Consider the following 17,163-nt stretch of genomic DNA (forward strand, 5'->3'; position numbering starts at 1 on the left):
AAAAAGTATCTTTTTTTTCATCTTAAATTCTATTTGATGAAACTCGTCTCGAAGTTTTATAAACGTTTTTTCATAAAATATCTTAAATGAAAATTCATTAATGTCCTATGTACAATGTTTACATCACCTTTCAAATCAAGACGCATTTTATGGGAGAACAATACCAGCAACTTTATTAACAAGTTTGTAAAGTAACACTCTGAACAAGTAGATCGCTACTGACTGTCACTGAATGTCCAATTATGGAATCCGGCGAGCACGCGACGTGTAATTACAGATATATCAATAATATTTTATCAATCAAATTCATCAACTCATGAGTTAAAGTTCATGCACTGTAAAGTTTAATACGCTTTATGTTAAATAATTACACTACTGTCTATTTTACTTAAATATACATTTTAGTAATGGCGTATACATGTTGAAAATGAGTCCTTACCAGATGAAGCCAATAATTAATATGGCTTGCGTGTGACATCTCTCTTAGTCTCTTTTCACACACGCCGTCAACACAACGTATATGAATTGTTTATGTATCACTGGAGCAGATGTTGCCAGAGGTTTCATTTTGAAAATTAGAAAGTTCTTCGGTGAACGAAGTACTGTCTGAAGCTAGGATCCCAAACAGTTTTTCTAATTTTGTCAAATCGGGTCTGTCTGAATTTAGTACAAACTGTAAGGGATTGAACCCTTTCTCCATCAATCTAGTACACATTTCTCCTCTTTGGTGTTGAGCCAAAAAGGAGACAAACACAAGCTTTGCTGGATAAACCTCTGCATGATATTTCTCAAAGAGGTCTGCAAAATTTCCAATGTTTTCTTCTTCGTCTGTCACAATAATGAATGTTTTAACAATCTTCTTCCTCTTGTAAAAAGGTTTCAAAGCCGCTGACGGATTTGTGCCACCATGTGCCCGTGTTTTCATAGCGAGCTTCAGTGCTTCATCGACATTTCCTGGTACACTTGTTGGGCGCTGACACCGATTGTTGAAAACGACAAGGTCTGCCGAACAAATAGAGCAAAGAATTCCAGATATGACAGAACTAGTTCTTACCGCGATGTCCATCGATGCTGAACGATCTCCCAGTACTACAACAGGTGAATCCAACTTCAGCTTGATGTTCTGAAGTTTCGAATCAGCAAGGTTTATCAATGTTTTCATGAAAGGAATTTTGTATTTTTCTATTGTTCTCTTGCCAGAACGGAATCCGCGTGCTAAATGTTTCAATGTGAGTAATCGATCCATTAGTTTTCCTATCGGTAGGTTACTTGTGTCCCCAGTATCGAGCCGTTGCATGATTACTTCATCAACCTGACGGCATTCTAAGTCTTCGTAATACCACAGCACAGTGTCTAGCTGAGGCTCTGATGTTGCAATTTTGATTTTTGACTCAACATTTAAGTATTTTCGGAACTTCCTGCAGTGGGTATATGGAATGTCACATATTTTCAGTTTTTCGTTTATGTTTTTTCTGTTCAAATCCTTACAAACGTGCACTACAGTTCCACTTGGTGCTGGTTGGTCAAAACAGTAAGGAAGAAACCATGGTACACTAGGAAAATCATCAACTGGGTTCAAATGACAAATATCTGCTAGTTTCTTCCATGGTTTCTTGGGCAGGTGGAGGGCATAGAGCTCAAGTTCTTGCTTTCTTAATGTCTTTGTCCATTTACGGACATTTTTACAAACTGGTCCATTTGCAGATCCATGTTTTGGCTGTAAATGTCTCAAATTATTGATTTTGTTTTTCAGGTTTTTAATTGTGCATCGAGACACTTTCCCCGGCGTTACTTGAAGCCGTTTTAATTGTTTTTCTTTTTGTCGAATACACCTTCCCGAATCCAATATTTGTAACGCTTTCAGTATCTCCACAACTCCATATCTGTCACGGTCACAAAGGAAATCTGTTGATAACTTAAAGTCATTTCTTGCCCAGCTGGCAGCTAAAGCACGAACTCGGACTCGCTGATGCAGCTCTACTCCTTTTTGGTGTAGCAATGTGAAGCCCGAGATATATTTCGAACGATTTTGGTTTTGAGCTTTGAAATGTTCATCTACTGAAGCGTTGGCAAAGAAAAATTCGGTAACATTTTCATCAATATCAACGGGTTTTCCTGAATCCTTTTCATGTTCCTGTTGTGCTTTATTCTTCTTTTGGATTTTCCTTCTCCGGTTAATTCTGCGACCTCTTCTATTAATACGCCTTCTGGCAGGCGATCTACTTCTGCTCCGGCTCCTGGAAAACGATCTACTTCTGCGACGCCTTCTGGCAGGCGATCTACTTCTGCTACGACTCCTGGAAAACGATCTACTTCTGCGACGCCTTCTGGCAGGCGATCTACTTCTGCTCCGACTCCTGGAAAACGATCTTCTTCTGCGACGCTTTCTTCCACGCGATCTACTTCTGCTACGACTCCTGGAAAACGATCTACTTCTGCTACGACTGAAAGAGCGCATTATTTGTGGTGATCGACTTCTGCTACAACTCCTACTAACACTGCGGCTAGATAAATCTCCAAAGGAACCACTTGAATATCCAGAATATGACAAGCTTCTGCTCCGATTGCTATAGTTGGGTGATGGACTCCATGCATAGGGTGATCGACTTCTACTCGGACTACTATAGTTGGGTGATCGACTTCTGCTACGACTCCATGCATAGGGTGATCGACTTCTACTCCGACTACTATAGTAGGGTGATGGACATCTGCTACGACTCCGTGATCTAGAAACTGATCGTCGATTTTGGGGTCGTGACGTAGAACATGAACGTGTCCTTTGTTGCTCGGGAGATCGCGACCTAGAGCGTGATCGTCGAGAAGGTGAATAAGAACCTGAAACAAATCTTCGAGTTCGCCGCCTGCGAGTCTTTCCCATCTCAGCTACCGAGGAATGATTCTATCAATTATATTGGTTTGTTTATGAGAAAGTTTGAGAATGATAAATTTAAAGATGGAAGGTGAAATCTCGATGACATGCACTACACTCGGTTTCGTCCATATAATATATATTCCATAAAATAGTCGATATTTGTTGTGAACTTTCACCTATCACAACAGTGTCACATGTCAATGCCTGGTTGCGGTTTATTACATGATCAGAATATTGATATATATATTAGATATTGATTTCGAATTTCGTATATAAGTTTATCATTCACTATCGTTGTTATAGAAATAGTTATGCAATACACACATATAAAGCTATTAATCCAAACGGGAATGAATTGCTAGGGGAATGCAATACTCCACACGATATCCTGTAGTAGCATGAACTCCACACTTGTAGGACGCAAAGAAAATCATTGAACCTAATCTACACAATTATCGTCAGTAAGTTTCATTTAGTATTACACATCGAAAAATCCATGTCACTGATGTATACTTATACGCCTTTCAAGAAACGCTATTCATGTCCATTTCCAGTATATAAAATGTTGTAATAAATGTTCAAATATATTGATATATACTGTACTCTGTAATAACGACCACTATACTGACGTATCCGGACAAGCCACCTAACAATATATACTAACACACATACACCTATAACGTTCTGTATACGAATGTACCACTAAACGTTTGCTTGTCGTATATATCGGCTGTGTGCGCATGTGCTTTAACCGAACAACATACGCTGACGCAAAGAGATATAGTACCATGTTATCAAATGCGAATCTTCCTTACAATAACATCATTCATGCGATATCTCGTTATCATTGTCCCTATACATTTACATATAGGTAAATATTACTATTTTCCACAGTGCTCATCTACATATATATGGTGTAAAACATGTTGTTGTTGTGCAATATTTCCTCAATTAAGTATTCAACTCCACGTTGATAAATAAGAATATGCTTATGTATGCAGAATTGTGGTAATTATAGATTGGTAAAATGTTTGACTTTACGTATTTAATTTTACGATTACCACTACAATGTTATTTAGACGATAACCCGCCCACTGGTAAACGTGTAGAAACGTGATTGTAGACTAACCTGTGTAGTTTACGCTTGGGTTAAACTATTGGATAATTTCATTGGTTTTGTTTTCTGGTTATAATGAGTAGTTTATATACTTATTTCATAAACATTCAACAACATGACTTAGACCATGTGGTAGAAATATTTGTCGATATAATAGAAAAATGAAGAAAAGTTATCGTTGTTTGTTTTTTTCTTCAGTTTTTAAGAGGTATATGCTATTAATCACCTGCAACATGCGCTGGGAATGGATTCTTAACAAAATGATAGTAATAAAATAAACATAAAACAAATAACAAACAATCAACCAAACAAAGATCAGTGTTTTTTCTGCTAAAAGTATTGATTGATTGATATTCGCTGTTATATCATAGATGTTCCAAACACGCACCATTTATACCTATATCCACGAAGTCACATTATTCACCACTTGTTTCATAGTGTCACACTAATCAATGCTTTACACACAGACACCTACACACACACAGACACCAACACACACACAGACATCTACACACACACACACACCTAAAGCGTTCTTTACACGTATGTGCCGCTGAACATTTGTTTGTCGATGTAGTTGTACTATGTTATTTAAAAGCGAATTTTTCCTATAATAATATAATTCAATATAACAATGTTTATCGACAGTACTCATATATATATGGTGTAAAACATATTGTTGTTGTACAATATTTCCTAAATTAAGCATTCAATTCGAATACCTTAGGTTTTTTAAAGTCCAAGTTGATAAATAAGAATTGGCTCATGTATGCAGAATTGTGGTAATTGCAGACCGGTGAATTGTTTGATAGTAAATTTGATACTGAAAAACAGACATGGTTTTTTGCTGATTCCTGTACATAACATATAAACAGATGTCAATAATAGTGTGTTTAATTTTACGATTACTACTACAATGCTATTTAGACGATAACCCGCCCACTGGTAAACGTGTAGAGACGTGATTGTAGACTGACCTGTATTGTTTACACTTGGGTTAAACTATTGGATAATTTCATTGTTTCTTTTTTGTGTGTTTTATTTTCTGGTTATAGTGAGTATTTTATTTACATTATAGAAACGAAGAACATGTTGTGTGTGGTTTTTTTTAAATATTAGTAACAGCTGTTTAAAGAATACTTTTGAGAAAAACAAATAAGCAAACAAACAAACAAACATGAGTTACTTCTTTTTGTTAAACTGTTATAGTGATTGATATTCGCTGTAAAATTCTATTTGTTCCAAACACGTACCATATATACCACGTACTCATGTTATTAACCACTTGTTTCACAGTGACACTAATCGGACATTGAACGTTGCTTCAGATCTTTTTCATTCTTATTGTTACCATAGTTTCTTCTTACTACAGAAAATAATATCGATGTAACCATAGAGAATAGTAACGATGTAACCATAGAGAATAGTAACGATGTAACCATAGAGAATAGTAACGATGTAACCATAGAGAATAGTAACGATGTAACCATAGAGAATAGTAACGATGTAACCATAGAGAATAGTAACGATATAACCATAGAGAATAGTAACGATGTAACCATAGAGAATAGTAACGATGTAACCATAGAGAATAGTAACGATGTAACCATAGAGAATAGTAACGATGTAACCATAGAGAATAGTAACGATGTAACCATAGAGAATAGTAACCATAGAAAATAGTAACGATGTAACCATAGAGAATAGTAACGATATAACCATAGAGAATAGTAACGATGTAACCATAGAGAATGGTATCAATGCAGTTTTTCACGAAATGTGCATGCAATTAGCACATGCCTTACAGTTTTAATGTCCAACTTCAGAATTTTGTTGCAACTAGGGGCATAGTGGTTCATAAACAGATCTTATTAGTTTTGGGTTTTTAATCAACGTACCATCCATCCAACATCATCATAAGATGCTTTTTCGCTGATTCTGTCTAACCTTTGGTATCCTACTGCCCGAGACAATTTGATATCACTGTTCTCGGCTTTAGTATATAACTTTGTCTCTGTTTCATGTTCATTGTAAGCTGTATAATTTGTGTGATATTCTGTGGCTTGATAAAGAGACGAACGGTCTCGATAGATCATATGTGTGTACCTAGTGCAACTCATATGATTTATGAACGTCAGGCTAAAGCTGACAGATGTTCTGATTTTGTAAAAATCAGCGAACAGAAAAGTTAGAGCTGGCGTCTTAACTTTTTATAACTTCAGAAAACATTCTTACCAATTACTAAGTAGTTATGTTCAAAACCTTGACCGAATAATAAGAATTTATAACATGAATAACGAAAGTATTCAGAGATATATAAATAAGGTAGACATTTTGTATCACGAGATCACCACTGAAATTGTATTCAAAACATCGATGAAATAGATTCATAAACAACATGAGAAATGTATGTGCTAAATAACAATTTGTAATCTATCCATTGTGATAAACAAAATATTTTATCTGTTTCTAAAACCCTTCATGGTTGCTGAAACAAGTGTTAGTGTTCTTTGCCTTTACATGTTGCGCTACACGATTTTTTTCTTTATTAAAATCTTCAGTGAACATGATAATATGCTATCTGTTTTTAGGTCAATATTTGATTGTATTAGGGTTGGGTGGATAGTTGTGTGCGTGCGTGTGTGTGTAACATCGTACTTCTCATTAAAGCTATTTTGGGATATCTGTCACACTATTTTTTTTTGCTGTGTATTTTAGGCACGTTTTAAGCAATATATACATTTTTCTTCTTCAAATAATGTGATTCAAACATACAATCAATGGATGGTCGATACAATGATAGTTTCACATATTTATGATTTGTCCTCGGGTTTTAGAATCCTTCACGATTATGAAAATATTACCAATGTAATATGTTTTGCTAAAGCGTTCATCATTTTACAATTCTTTAAAAAAATGATTTTCGAGATTTTCTTTTTCTTTTTAAATTTTTTGTCTTTGTGTACATCATCACAGTGCGAAGGTTTCGAATTTAAACATGTATCAGGCACACGTAAAGACTAATCTTAAATGTTTTTGTTAAGATAAAATTATAACAACATTAGTAAATACCGATATCATAAACGTATATCTCGGCAGTAAATACCGGTAATATATAAGTATATCTCGGCAGTAAATACCGGTAATATATAAGAATATCTCGACAGTAAATACCGGTAATATATAAGTATATCTCGACAGTAAATACCGGTAATATATAAGTATATCTCGACAGTAAATACCGGTAATATATAAGTATATCTCGACAGTAAATACCGGTAATAAATAAGTACATCTCGACAGTAAATACCGGTAGTATATAAGTATATTTCAGCAGTAAATACCGGTAATATATAAGTACATCTCAACAGTAAATACCGGTAATATATAAGTATATCTCGGCAGTAAATACCGGTAATATATAAGTATATCTCGACAGTAAATACCGGTAATATATAAGTATATCTCGACAGTAAATACCGGTAATACATAAGTATATCTCGACAGTAAATACCGGTAATACATAAGTATATCTCGACAGTAAATACCGGTAATACATAAGTATATCTCGACAGTAAATACCGGTAATTTATAAGTATATCTCGACAGTAAATACCGGTAATACATAAGTATATCTCGACAGTAAATACCGGTAATATATAAGTATATCTCGACAGTAAATACCGGTAATACATAAGTATATCTCGACAGTAAATACCGGTAATTTATAAGTATATCTCGCCTGTATTTTGTATTGATTCATTACAATAATTCACAAATACAAATATTCTTTTTACATTTGTTACTGATTTATTTTATTAAGTTACCAGTACAAGAATTCTTTTTACATTTTGTATTGATTTATTACAATGATTCACCAGTACAAGAATTCTTTTTACATTTTGTATTGATTTATTACAATGATTCACCAGTACAAGAATTCTTTTTACATTTTGTATTGATTTATTACAATGATTCACCAGTACAAGAATTCTTTTTACATTTTGTATTGATTTATTACAATGATTCACCAGTACAAGAATTCTTTTTACATTTTGTATTGATTTATTACAATGATTCACCAGTACAAGAATTCTTTTTACATTTTGTATTGATTTATTACAATGATTCACCAGTACAAGAATTCTTTTTACATTTTGTATTGATTTATTACAATGATTCACCAGTACAAGAATTCTTTTTACATTTTGTATTGATTTATTACAATGATTCACCAGTACAAGAATTCTTTTTACATTTTGTATTGATTTATTACAATGATTCACCAGTACAAGAATTCTTTTTACATTTTGTATTGATTTATTACAATGATTCACCAGTACAAGAATTCTTTTTACATTTTGTATTGATTTATTACAATGATTCACCAGTACAAGAATTCTTTTTACATTTTGTATTGATTTATTACAATGATTCACCAGTACAAGAATTCTTTTTACATTTTGTATTGATTTATTACAATGATTCACCAGTACAAGAATTCTTTTTACATTTTGTATTGATTTATTACAATGATTCACCAGTACAAGAATTCTTTTTACATTTTGTATTGATTTATTACAATGATTCACCAGTACAAGAATTCTTTTTACATTTTGTATTGATTTATTACAATGATTCACCAGTACAAGAATTCTTTTTACATTTTGTATTGATTTATTACAATGATTCACCAGTACAAGAATTCTTTTTACATTTTGTATTGATTTATTACAATGATTCACCAGTACAAGAATTCTTTTTACATTTTGTATTGATTTATTACAATGATTCACCAGTACAAGAATTCTTTTTACATTTTGTATTGATTTATTACAATGATTCACCAGTACAAGAATTCTTTTTACATTTTGTATTGATTTATTACAATGATTCACCAGTACAAGAATTCTTTTTACATTTTGTATTGATTTATTACAATGATTCACCAGTACAAGAATTCTTTTTACATTTTGTATTGATTTATTACAATGATTCACCAGTACAAGAATTCTTTTTACATTTTGTATTGATTTATTACAATGATTCACCAGTACAAGAATTCTTTTTACATTTTGTATTGATTTATTACAATGATTCACCAGTACAAGAATTCTTTTTACATTTTGTATTGATTTATTACAATGATTCACCAGTACAAGAATTCTTTTTACATTTTGTATTGATTTATTACAATGATTCACCAGTACAAGAATTCTTTTTACATTTTGTATTGATTTATTACAATGATTCACCAGTACAAGAATTCTTTTTACATTTTGTATTGATTTATTACAATGATTCACCAGTACAAGAATTCTTTTTACATTTTGTATTGATTTATTACAATGATTCACCAGTACAAGAATTCTTTTTACATTTTGTATTGATTTATTACAATGATTCACCAGTACAAGCATTCTATTTACATTTTGGTTGTGATTTGTTACAATAATTCACCAGTACAAGGAATAGGTTCTCTCTATACATTGACAGCTATCATTGGTACAAATACATGTTTTATCTGTATTGACACAAGTGCATGCATAATAGGTGAAATTTAGTAAGGAGAAACAAAAGGGGAAAATGTATTTAGTTCACAAGCCTTGCTAACATTTAGAGTTGATTAATGTCTTATCTTGACAGTTAATACGGTAAGGTCAACCATTTCGGTCCCAAGATATATCAGCTTCTACACTTTTTCATATGCATTCCTTTGGCGAGATCATGAAATTGTTTACAAGAGACGATATATTACTTCAAATGGGGTGCTGAAATTTACAATTTGACAATTTACTTTTTCATCTCCACCGTTGCCGATGTAATACAACACACCTTCCCCGATGAAACGGGCCTCTTCTACACCATCGCTTTGGTGATACACTGCAGCTCCTTTTGTGACCTGGTAAATGTGACATACTGCAATTCCTGCTATGACAAGACCTACTCCTACTTCTGCTTCTACGCCGAGGTGATGTACTGCAACTCTTATGAAACGACCTACTCCTACTTCTAGACCGTCGCCATGGTGATCTACTGCAACTCCTATGAAACGACCTACTTCTACTTCTAGACAGTCGCCATGGTGATCTACTGCAGCTCCTTCGGTAACAAGAAGTACTCCTACTTCTAGACCGTCGCCATGGTGATATACTGCAGCTCCTTCGATAACAAGAAGTACTCCTACTTCTAGACCGTCGCCATGGTGATATACTGCAGCTCCTTCGGTAAGAAGTACTCCTACTTCTAGATCGTCGCCAAGGTGATATACTGCAGCTCCTTCGGTAACACGACCTACTCCTACTTCTAGACCATCGCCATGGTGATATACTGCAACTCCTATGATACGACCAACTCCTACTTCTAGACCGTCGCCATGGTGATCTACTGCAACTCCTTCGGTGACGCGAACTACTTCTACTTCTAGAACGTCGCAGAGGTGTTTTACTGCAGCTCCTTCGGTGATAATGGGATGCGTGGGTATCTTGTTTTCTATACCAATAATATTTACGCTTTCCACTGCCACGCCCTCTAATATGATTCCTTCGGAGAGGTGGACAACTGGTGCTGCGACTTCTCCTCCTTGGAGACTTACTAGTACTGCGACGCCTTGGCTGTGGTGACTTACTAGTACTGCGACGCCTTGGCTGTTGTGACTTACTAGTACTGCGACTCCTTGGCTGTGGTGACTTACTAGTACTGCGACTCCTTGGCTGTGGTGACTTACTAGTACTGCGACGCCTTGGCTGTGGTGACTTACTAGTACTGCGACGCCTTGGCTGTGGTGACTTACTAGTACTGCGACGCCTTGGCTGTGGAGACTGACTAGTACTGCGACGCCTTGGCTGTGGAGACTTACTAGTACTGCGACGCCTTGGCTGTGGTGACTTACAAGTACTGTGGCTCTTTTGAAGTGGTGATCCACAAGTACTGCAAGATGTTTCCGTGGACGATCCACTGGCAATGAGTTGCATTTCCGTTTTTGTATGATATGTCGTCAATGTGTGATAGCAGTATACTTATTTGTCTCCTCGTACTACAAAGCTTATGATAACAGAAATTTCTTTCCGTTGGTCATCTGTTCTTGTTGATCTCCTACAAAATAAATAAATAAATAAATAAATAACAGCAGTGCAAACTTGCTAACCGTTCCTCGTCTGATTTATTTTATATGAATCACATCACAATAAAGTAATAAGATGTATTAACATACAGGACGTGTATTCCAAAAATAACTTATTTTAGAAGAGGGGCTGGTGAGGCCCAGTTAATAGCGAAAAGTCATACGTTATCATAATCATTATTATCGTATCATTCCTTCGTAACAATAGACTTGTCCGTGGTTACATCGACACATCAATCCTACCAACAATGGTAAAGTATGATTTTTCCTCTCTTTTTAATTGTTAACATTAAGGATATGTACACGGTATGCCTACCTCGTCTCGGCAGGAATGTTTGGCGGTCTCTGTGCGGGTCTCTGTTTCAGACTCCTCGCATATCAAACCATCTCTTTCTATCAGTTAATGGTTACTCAATAGGGAAGATCTGACGTATTGATCAACATTTCACAATACCATCACATTTATTGTGATATAAATAGAAGATTTAAATGATAATCATGACAGTTTTCACAGTGAATAACCGAGTAACAACATCCCGATATGTTTTCAGATTAACACTTCAATCAGAACACCAATGATCACTACTCATAATCCCAAAAAGCTCGTCACATGGGAACATTGTAATCAATTGTTGTCTATGAAATTGAGAAATGAAATTGTATGAGACACTCAGCCAAAATTTATCAAACATTTGTCTTATTCCAGTATTAATATACATATTGATAACTGTAAAGCTATTGAATTATTCACATCTCTACATATTTATATGTTTGATACTAACTGGCGATTGTTTGCATTTTGTGATGAACCTGTGACCCAAACAATTAAATTATTATAATTCTTCCTTGTTTGATTGATATTTAATGAAGAATTAACACATGATTTGCAGGATAATGTTTTCTGAATTTTTTGTTTACACTACAGCCTTGGAAAAAACACTCAGTTGATGGTATTGTGACAAATATTATATACTATCAGTGTTGTTTGACAATGTCCGTTTGTACTTATAACTACAAAATGCAATTTATCATCAAACATCACAAAAAATAGTAAACAGATTAAACAGTTCTCACCTGTTACACGAAAGTTCCACACAATCAATAATGATTTAATACAATGAAATACTGATATGTTCTTCAGTAAATTCCTGTCGTTAATATATTTACTCTACCCAGCATTATTATATTGTAACGTGCATATTCTACACCATTCACTAACATAGATATACCCTGTCCGCTCGGACACCCGTATAAATACCTATACAAACGTATGAGGTACGTTTTACTACGTAAGCCTCCGTATGTAATCTATTCACACTTAAAAGTAGTCCCGTGCCTGACCGAGTGTAATGGGCGCATTAATACTTACTACTTTGAGTTGTGAAACAATCTGTTGCGTTGTGCAATATTGTCAATGTGATCGTATTGACAACGTTTCGGAACGTTGTAAAACGTTCATATATATCTGTTATATGTTGAACAATATTTCCAGTTTTTTTGAAAAGTGTATTTTTAGCTTTTTGTTTCGTTTTTGTATTGTTTTTGCTTGTTCATTCAGAGACTCTGGTTCATTCAACTTCAGTTTCAATATAACTTTATTCCCGTCTTCGAAGTTGGGTATTCCAAGAATTCAAGACAAAAGGGGTTATGTGAAGATGGGCCTTGATTTGTTATACATTCTGGAGTTGCACATTACTTTACATATGTTTTCTTCTAAACAGGATCAGGTGTAAAGTGGACCATATTTGGTCATAAATGAACTGGGTACAGTGTCTGATGGTCCATATTTTGTCACCTCAGAACTGGTTACAGTGTCTGATGGACCATATTTTGTCACTTCAGAACTGGGTAAGCCTACAGTGTCTGATGGACCATATTCTGTCACTTCAGAACTGGTTACAGTGCCTGATGGACCATATTTTGTCACTTCAGAACTGGGTACAGTGTCTGATGGACCATATTTTGTCACTTCAGAACTGGGTAAGCCTACAGTGTCTGATGGACCATATTCTGTCACTTCAGAACTGGTTACAGTGCCTGATGGACCATATTTTGTCACTTCAGAACTGGGTACAGTGTCTGATGGACCATATTTGGTCACTTCAGAACTGGTTACAGTGTCTGATGGACCATATTTTGTCACTTCAGAACTGGTTACAGTGCCTGATGGACCATATTTGGTCACTTCAGAACTGGTTACAGTGTCTGATGGACCATATTTTGTCACTTCAGAACTGGTAACAGTGACAGATGGACCATATTTGGTCACTTCAGAACTGGTTACAGTGTCTGATGGACCATATTTGGAAAGTTGTTTCTGTGGGAGGAAAAATTTTCATCATTGATAAATGAAAGGCCATGGCCCTTAACAGTCATCTGACGAATGAATGCACAAAACAGAGAATTCACCGATGGTGGTCTGACAAATCTGACGAGTTCAAATTATCTGAGACTTCCATTCAATCATTAAGGAAGAGTAGCATTTTGAAACAAAATATATTGTCTAACTTCTAGCTTTGGGGCCCCACCTCCCAAGTCCCCTGGGGTCGAATCAAATTTCTGAATGTAAGAAATGATTCTCCCCACTCCCAATTATGTTTCAGACCAAATTTAGTTGAAATCAATTCAAGCATTAAGAAAGAGTTGCATTTTTAAGCAAAATATTGTTTAACTTCTCCATTTGGGGCTCCGCCCCTAAGTCCTTATAGGGGTCGAATCAACTTTTATGAACTTAAGAAATGATTTACCACTCTTAATGATATTTCAGACCAAAGTAGCGTTTTGAAGCAAAGTTATATCTAATTTCCCCTTTTTGAACCCTTCCCCCAAAACTCTAAGGGACAAAACAAAATTTCTGAATTGTGCATGGCGCACGAAGACAGACAATGCATTATAGCAATAGGTCATCTTGACCATTTGTGTCAGATCACCTAAAAAGCCTGTGCATGTAAATTAAAAAAGATTGAAGTTTGTCAATTATCATGAAAATGGGAGTGACCTACAGTCATTAGTCTAGCAAGCTTTCCTTCATTTCAGTTCAGAGTAGTAGTTATCAACTGAGTGTATCCTTACTCATATTTTATCTTTGCAGAACTGGAGTTGTCAAGAAAGGTGCTTTAGTGCAGGTACTACAGTATTTTCTTCAGGGATTGCATAACTTATCTTGTCTACAAGACTTAACATGTTGGATATCACTTGCACATTTACTTGCCACCCATATATGGTAACATTGCAAGGGACAAACTGGACTTTTATGAACCAAATAAAATTATCACAGATCAGTCTCTCTTCAGATATATGTTGCTAATGTAAATAACAAAATTTGAAAATATGATGATTTATAAGCTCTAGCAACATCATAGGGGAGGTAGCCCGGGTTTTCAGATATTGTCGGTCAACCTTACCATATTTCAGCTCGCTCAAAGTTTTGGAATCTTCCTACCTTTCATCTAATAATAAATTTGAGAATTAACATTTGGAAGTGAAACTTATCAAAATTACATCTGAACTATGCATGCAAAATGTAAAATTGACCCATTAGTCTGTATTATTTGGTGATTTGAAACATTTCATTTTTTTACCAGTTTGTTACCAGACCTCAGACTGCTAGCTTGCTTGCAATTATTAATTTGATATTTACAAATAGTTTAAATATCAACAAGAAGTAAAATGAAAACAGAACATTAAAAAATGCAGATATAAAAATTTATTATTATTTTATTGGTAAGTGCATATATAACTTACTTATATCATTAAGTATACCTGTTGTAAACAAATGTGAACACTTTTATATAAACAGATAATAAAAATATTCCATACATTATAATTAATGTTAGATCGGAATGTCAATGAGGTGTAACCATACAAAATCTGTCCTTTAAAGTATATTTCCAATGTACATTATATAATGCAATTTTTGGTTAAGTGTGATTTTGTTTCCAGGTCTGGCACATCATATCCTAATGTTTCATATTACTAACACTCTCTGGAGCTGAAAGAAAATTATTTGGACTTAGAGAAAATATAATCTGAAAATTTAACATAAAGGTAACCAGAGATAAGCAATATAGCATGCTGCTTCATGTTTATCATGTTTCATTTTAATAACAGACAATGAATTGATACATAGAATATATGTATACTAGGCACTGCTACCATCATTCTATCCTTTTGTATAATACTTATCCAGATAATATTTTTTGTTGTAATATTTAAAATACTATCTCCATCATAAATTCTGGTAAAATGTAAAAATATGCAAATGTTTTACATAAAAATGAAGTGAGATCACATGTAACTGCTGCATATTAACAATATCTTTTATAATCAAGGTACTATATTTGTAACAGAAAATATCAAAACAATGAAAACATTTACCAAAATGATATTTGAATGTTGATAAAATAATAAATTTTATAAAACATTTCACCATAGAAACAAGAAAGTGAAGTTAATGTTGATATGGTTGTGTGAACACAAAATCAATAAAATCATCACCAGTTAATGACTTAGTGATAATAAAGAGTAAATATGCACCCTACTAATGGCAAGGTGTTCAGTCGTGAAGTACATTAACGTTCAAAACAAAACCCTAAAATCTTCAACTCTAATGTGTTAAATAAGCCGCACTGGTATATTTGCTGCATTCGTCTTGTGAGACAAATAAAAAGGTGTGGCTTATAATCCAGAAAATGGGGTAGTAAAAATATCTCCCGCAGGAATGGTAAATGAACGAAAAACAACATAAAACCTATATTTATATGAAATTCTTATATCGATCTCTGTTACTTAATCTACATTTTCAACACAAAAAAGAATTGTGTAAACTTTAATTCTATTTCAATTACCGGTAAGTTTTGCACTTAATTTCTATGAAAAAACTATTGCAGAATATCGCAAAAATTTAGAAACATGTGAATGTTGGAATATCTGAAACATTAAACCTCTGAAATCAAATTTAATTTAGATAATTTGTGAATCCTGTGTATCAGTATACAACATCATATAAGACTGCACTTTTCATTCATTCAAGACATCTTCAAGCTGTATTTATTTAGAACATGAACATAAAATTCATATAAGAATATTGTGTTTTTATCTTTAAGTCATTTAATAACAAACAAGAGTATCACTGAAACTGATGAATGTTACCTGAAATGGCTTTATGTCACAAAAAATTTTATCAAAGGGCAATAATTCTATAATTAAGTAGTTGTAGGCCATTCATTTGGTATACTACACATTCTCTCAGTATGACCAATATATAAACCAAGTTTCAATAACTCCTAAATTATGCAAAAGAGAGTTATGGTTCTTGTACTTTTAACTTCTCCTTATCCAGATCTATCTATGTATAAAATTTCATGATGATACCTCTTAGTTTTTGTTATATACTCTAGACAAAATTATGATGGATGGACAAAGCGGCAACTAAATGCTCATGGAGAGCATAAAAATATACAGTGGTGTTAAGATGTAATCAAGGTATTTACATAAAAAATATGTACTAATTAGCTGCTTACCTGTTTCAAATAAGGTGATAGAATGCTGGATAAGATTTAATAACAACCCATGAAGATATCAATTCATGAAAACACTTGTGAAAGCAGTTCTTAAACCCTAGACGAAGGGAGATAACTCCGTTATGACTGATGGAAATTTTTATGACATTACAGGTTTGTATTTTGAACACATGGACAAATAATAATTTTACGACAAATATACACAGGAATTAGATGTACAAATATTGCTAAAGGTTTCATACTTTAAACAATGAATACACAGGCGACTACATTTCTTACAAAATAATAAAACATCTGATATGTATATAAAATATAAAATCACAATTCTATTCTGTACATCTTTATCTATAAACATGTTATTTACAAATTAATACATCTACCAAAATAAAAAATTGTAAAAAGGGTATCAATCTCTTTAGAAAATACCTGATGTATAAAATTACAGGTATTAATACCATGCTAACACTTTATGTCACATCACTCGGAACACAAAAAGTATTGCTTATTTTTTTACACAATAATTTCAACA

The 17,163-nt window shown here is 33.8% G+C and overlaps 1 protein-coding gene across 1 annotated transcript; it reads right to left on the reverse strand.

Annotated features, from left to right (window-relative positions):
• Positions 1 to 529: 529 nt before the first annotated feature.
• On the reverse strand, positions 530 to 10,963 carry LOC132549821 (serine/arginine repetitive matrix protein 2-like). Its single transcript, XM_060213793.1, has 3 exons — positions 10,518 to 10,963; positions 9,928 to 10,436; positions 530 to 2,835 (listed from the first exon to the last, which is right to left on the reverse strand). Exons 1-3 carry the CDS (start codon positions 10,961 to 10,963, stop codon positions 530 to 532), a joined length of 3,261 nt encoding a protein of 1,086 aa, XP_060069776.1.
• Between the last annotated feature and the right edge of the window lie 6,200 nt (positions 10,964 to 17,163).

Source organism: Ylistrum balloti, unplaced genomic scaffold (genome assembly GCF_031769215.1).
Source record: "Ylistrum balloti isolate Yb309-2 unplaced genomic scaffold, AGI_CSIRO_Ybal_v1 Utg370078, whole genome shotgun sequence".
NCBI lineage: Eukaryota > Metazoa > Mollusca > Bivalvia > Pectinida > Pectinidae > Ylistrum > Ylistrum balloti.

What these genes read in the sequence shown, in the direction of transcription:
- LOC132549821 (XM_060213793.1), bottom strand. Translation starts at nt 10,963, where the DNA reads ATGCAACTCATTGCCAGTGGATCGTCCACGGAAACATCTTGCAGTACT. An exon ending in CGAAGGAATCATATTAGAGG is followed by an intron (nt 10,437 to 10,517) that starts GCGTGGCAGTGG and finishes AAGGAGCTGCAG; the next exon opens with TAAAACACCTCTGCGACGTT. An exon ending in CAGAAGTAGGAGTAGGTCTT is followed by an intron (nt 2,836 to 9,927) that starts GTCATAGCAGGA and finishes GATTTGTTTCAG; the next exon opens with GTTCTTATTCACCTTCTCGA.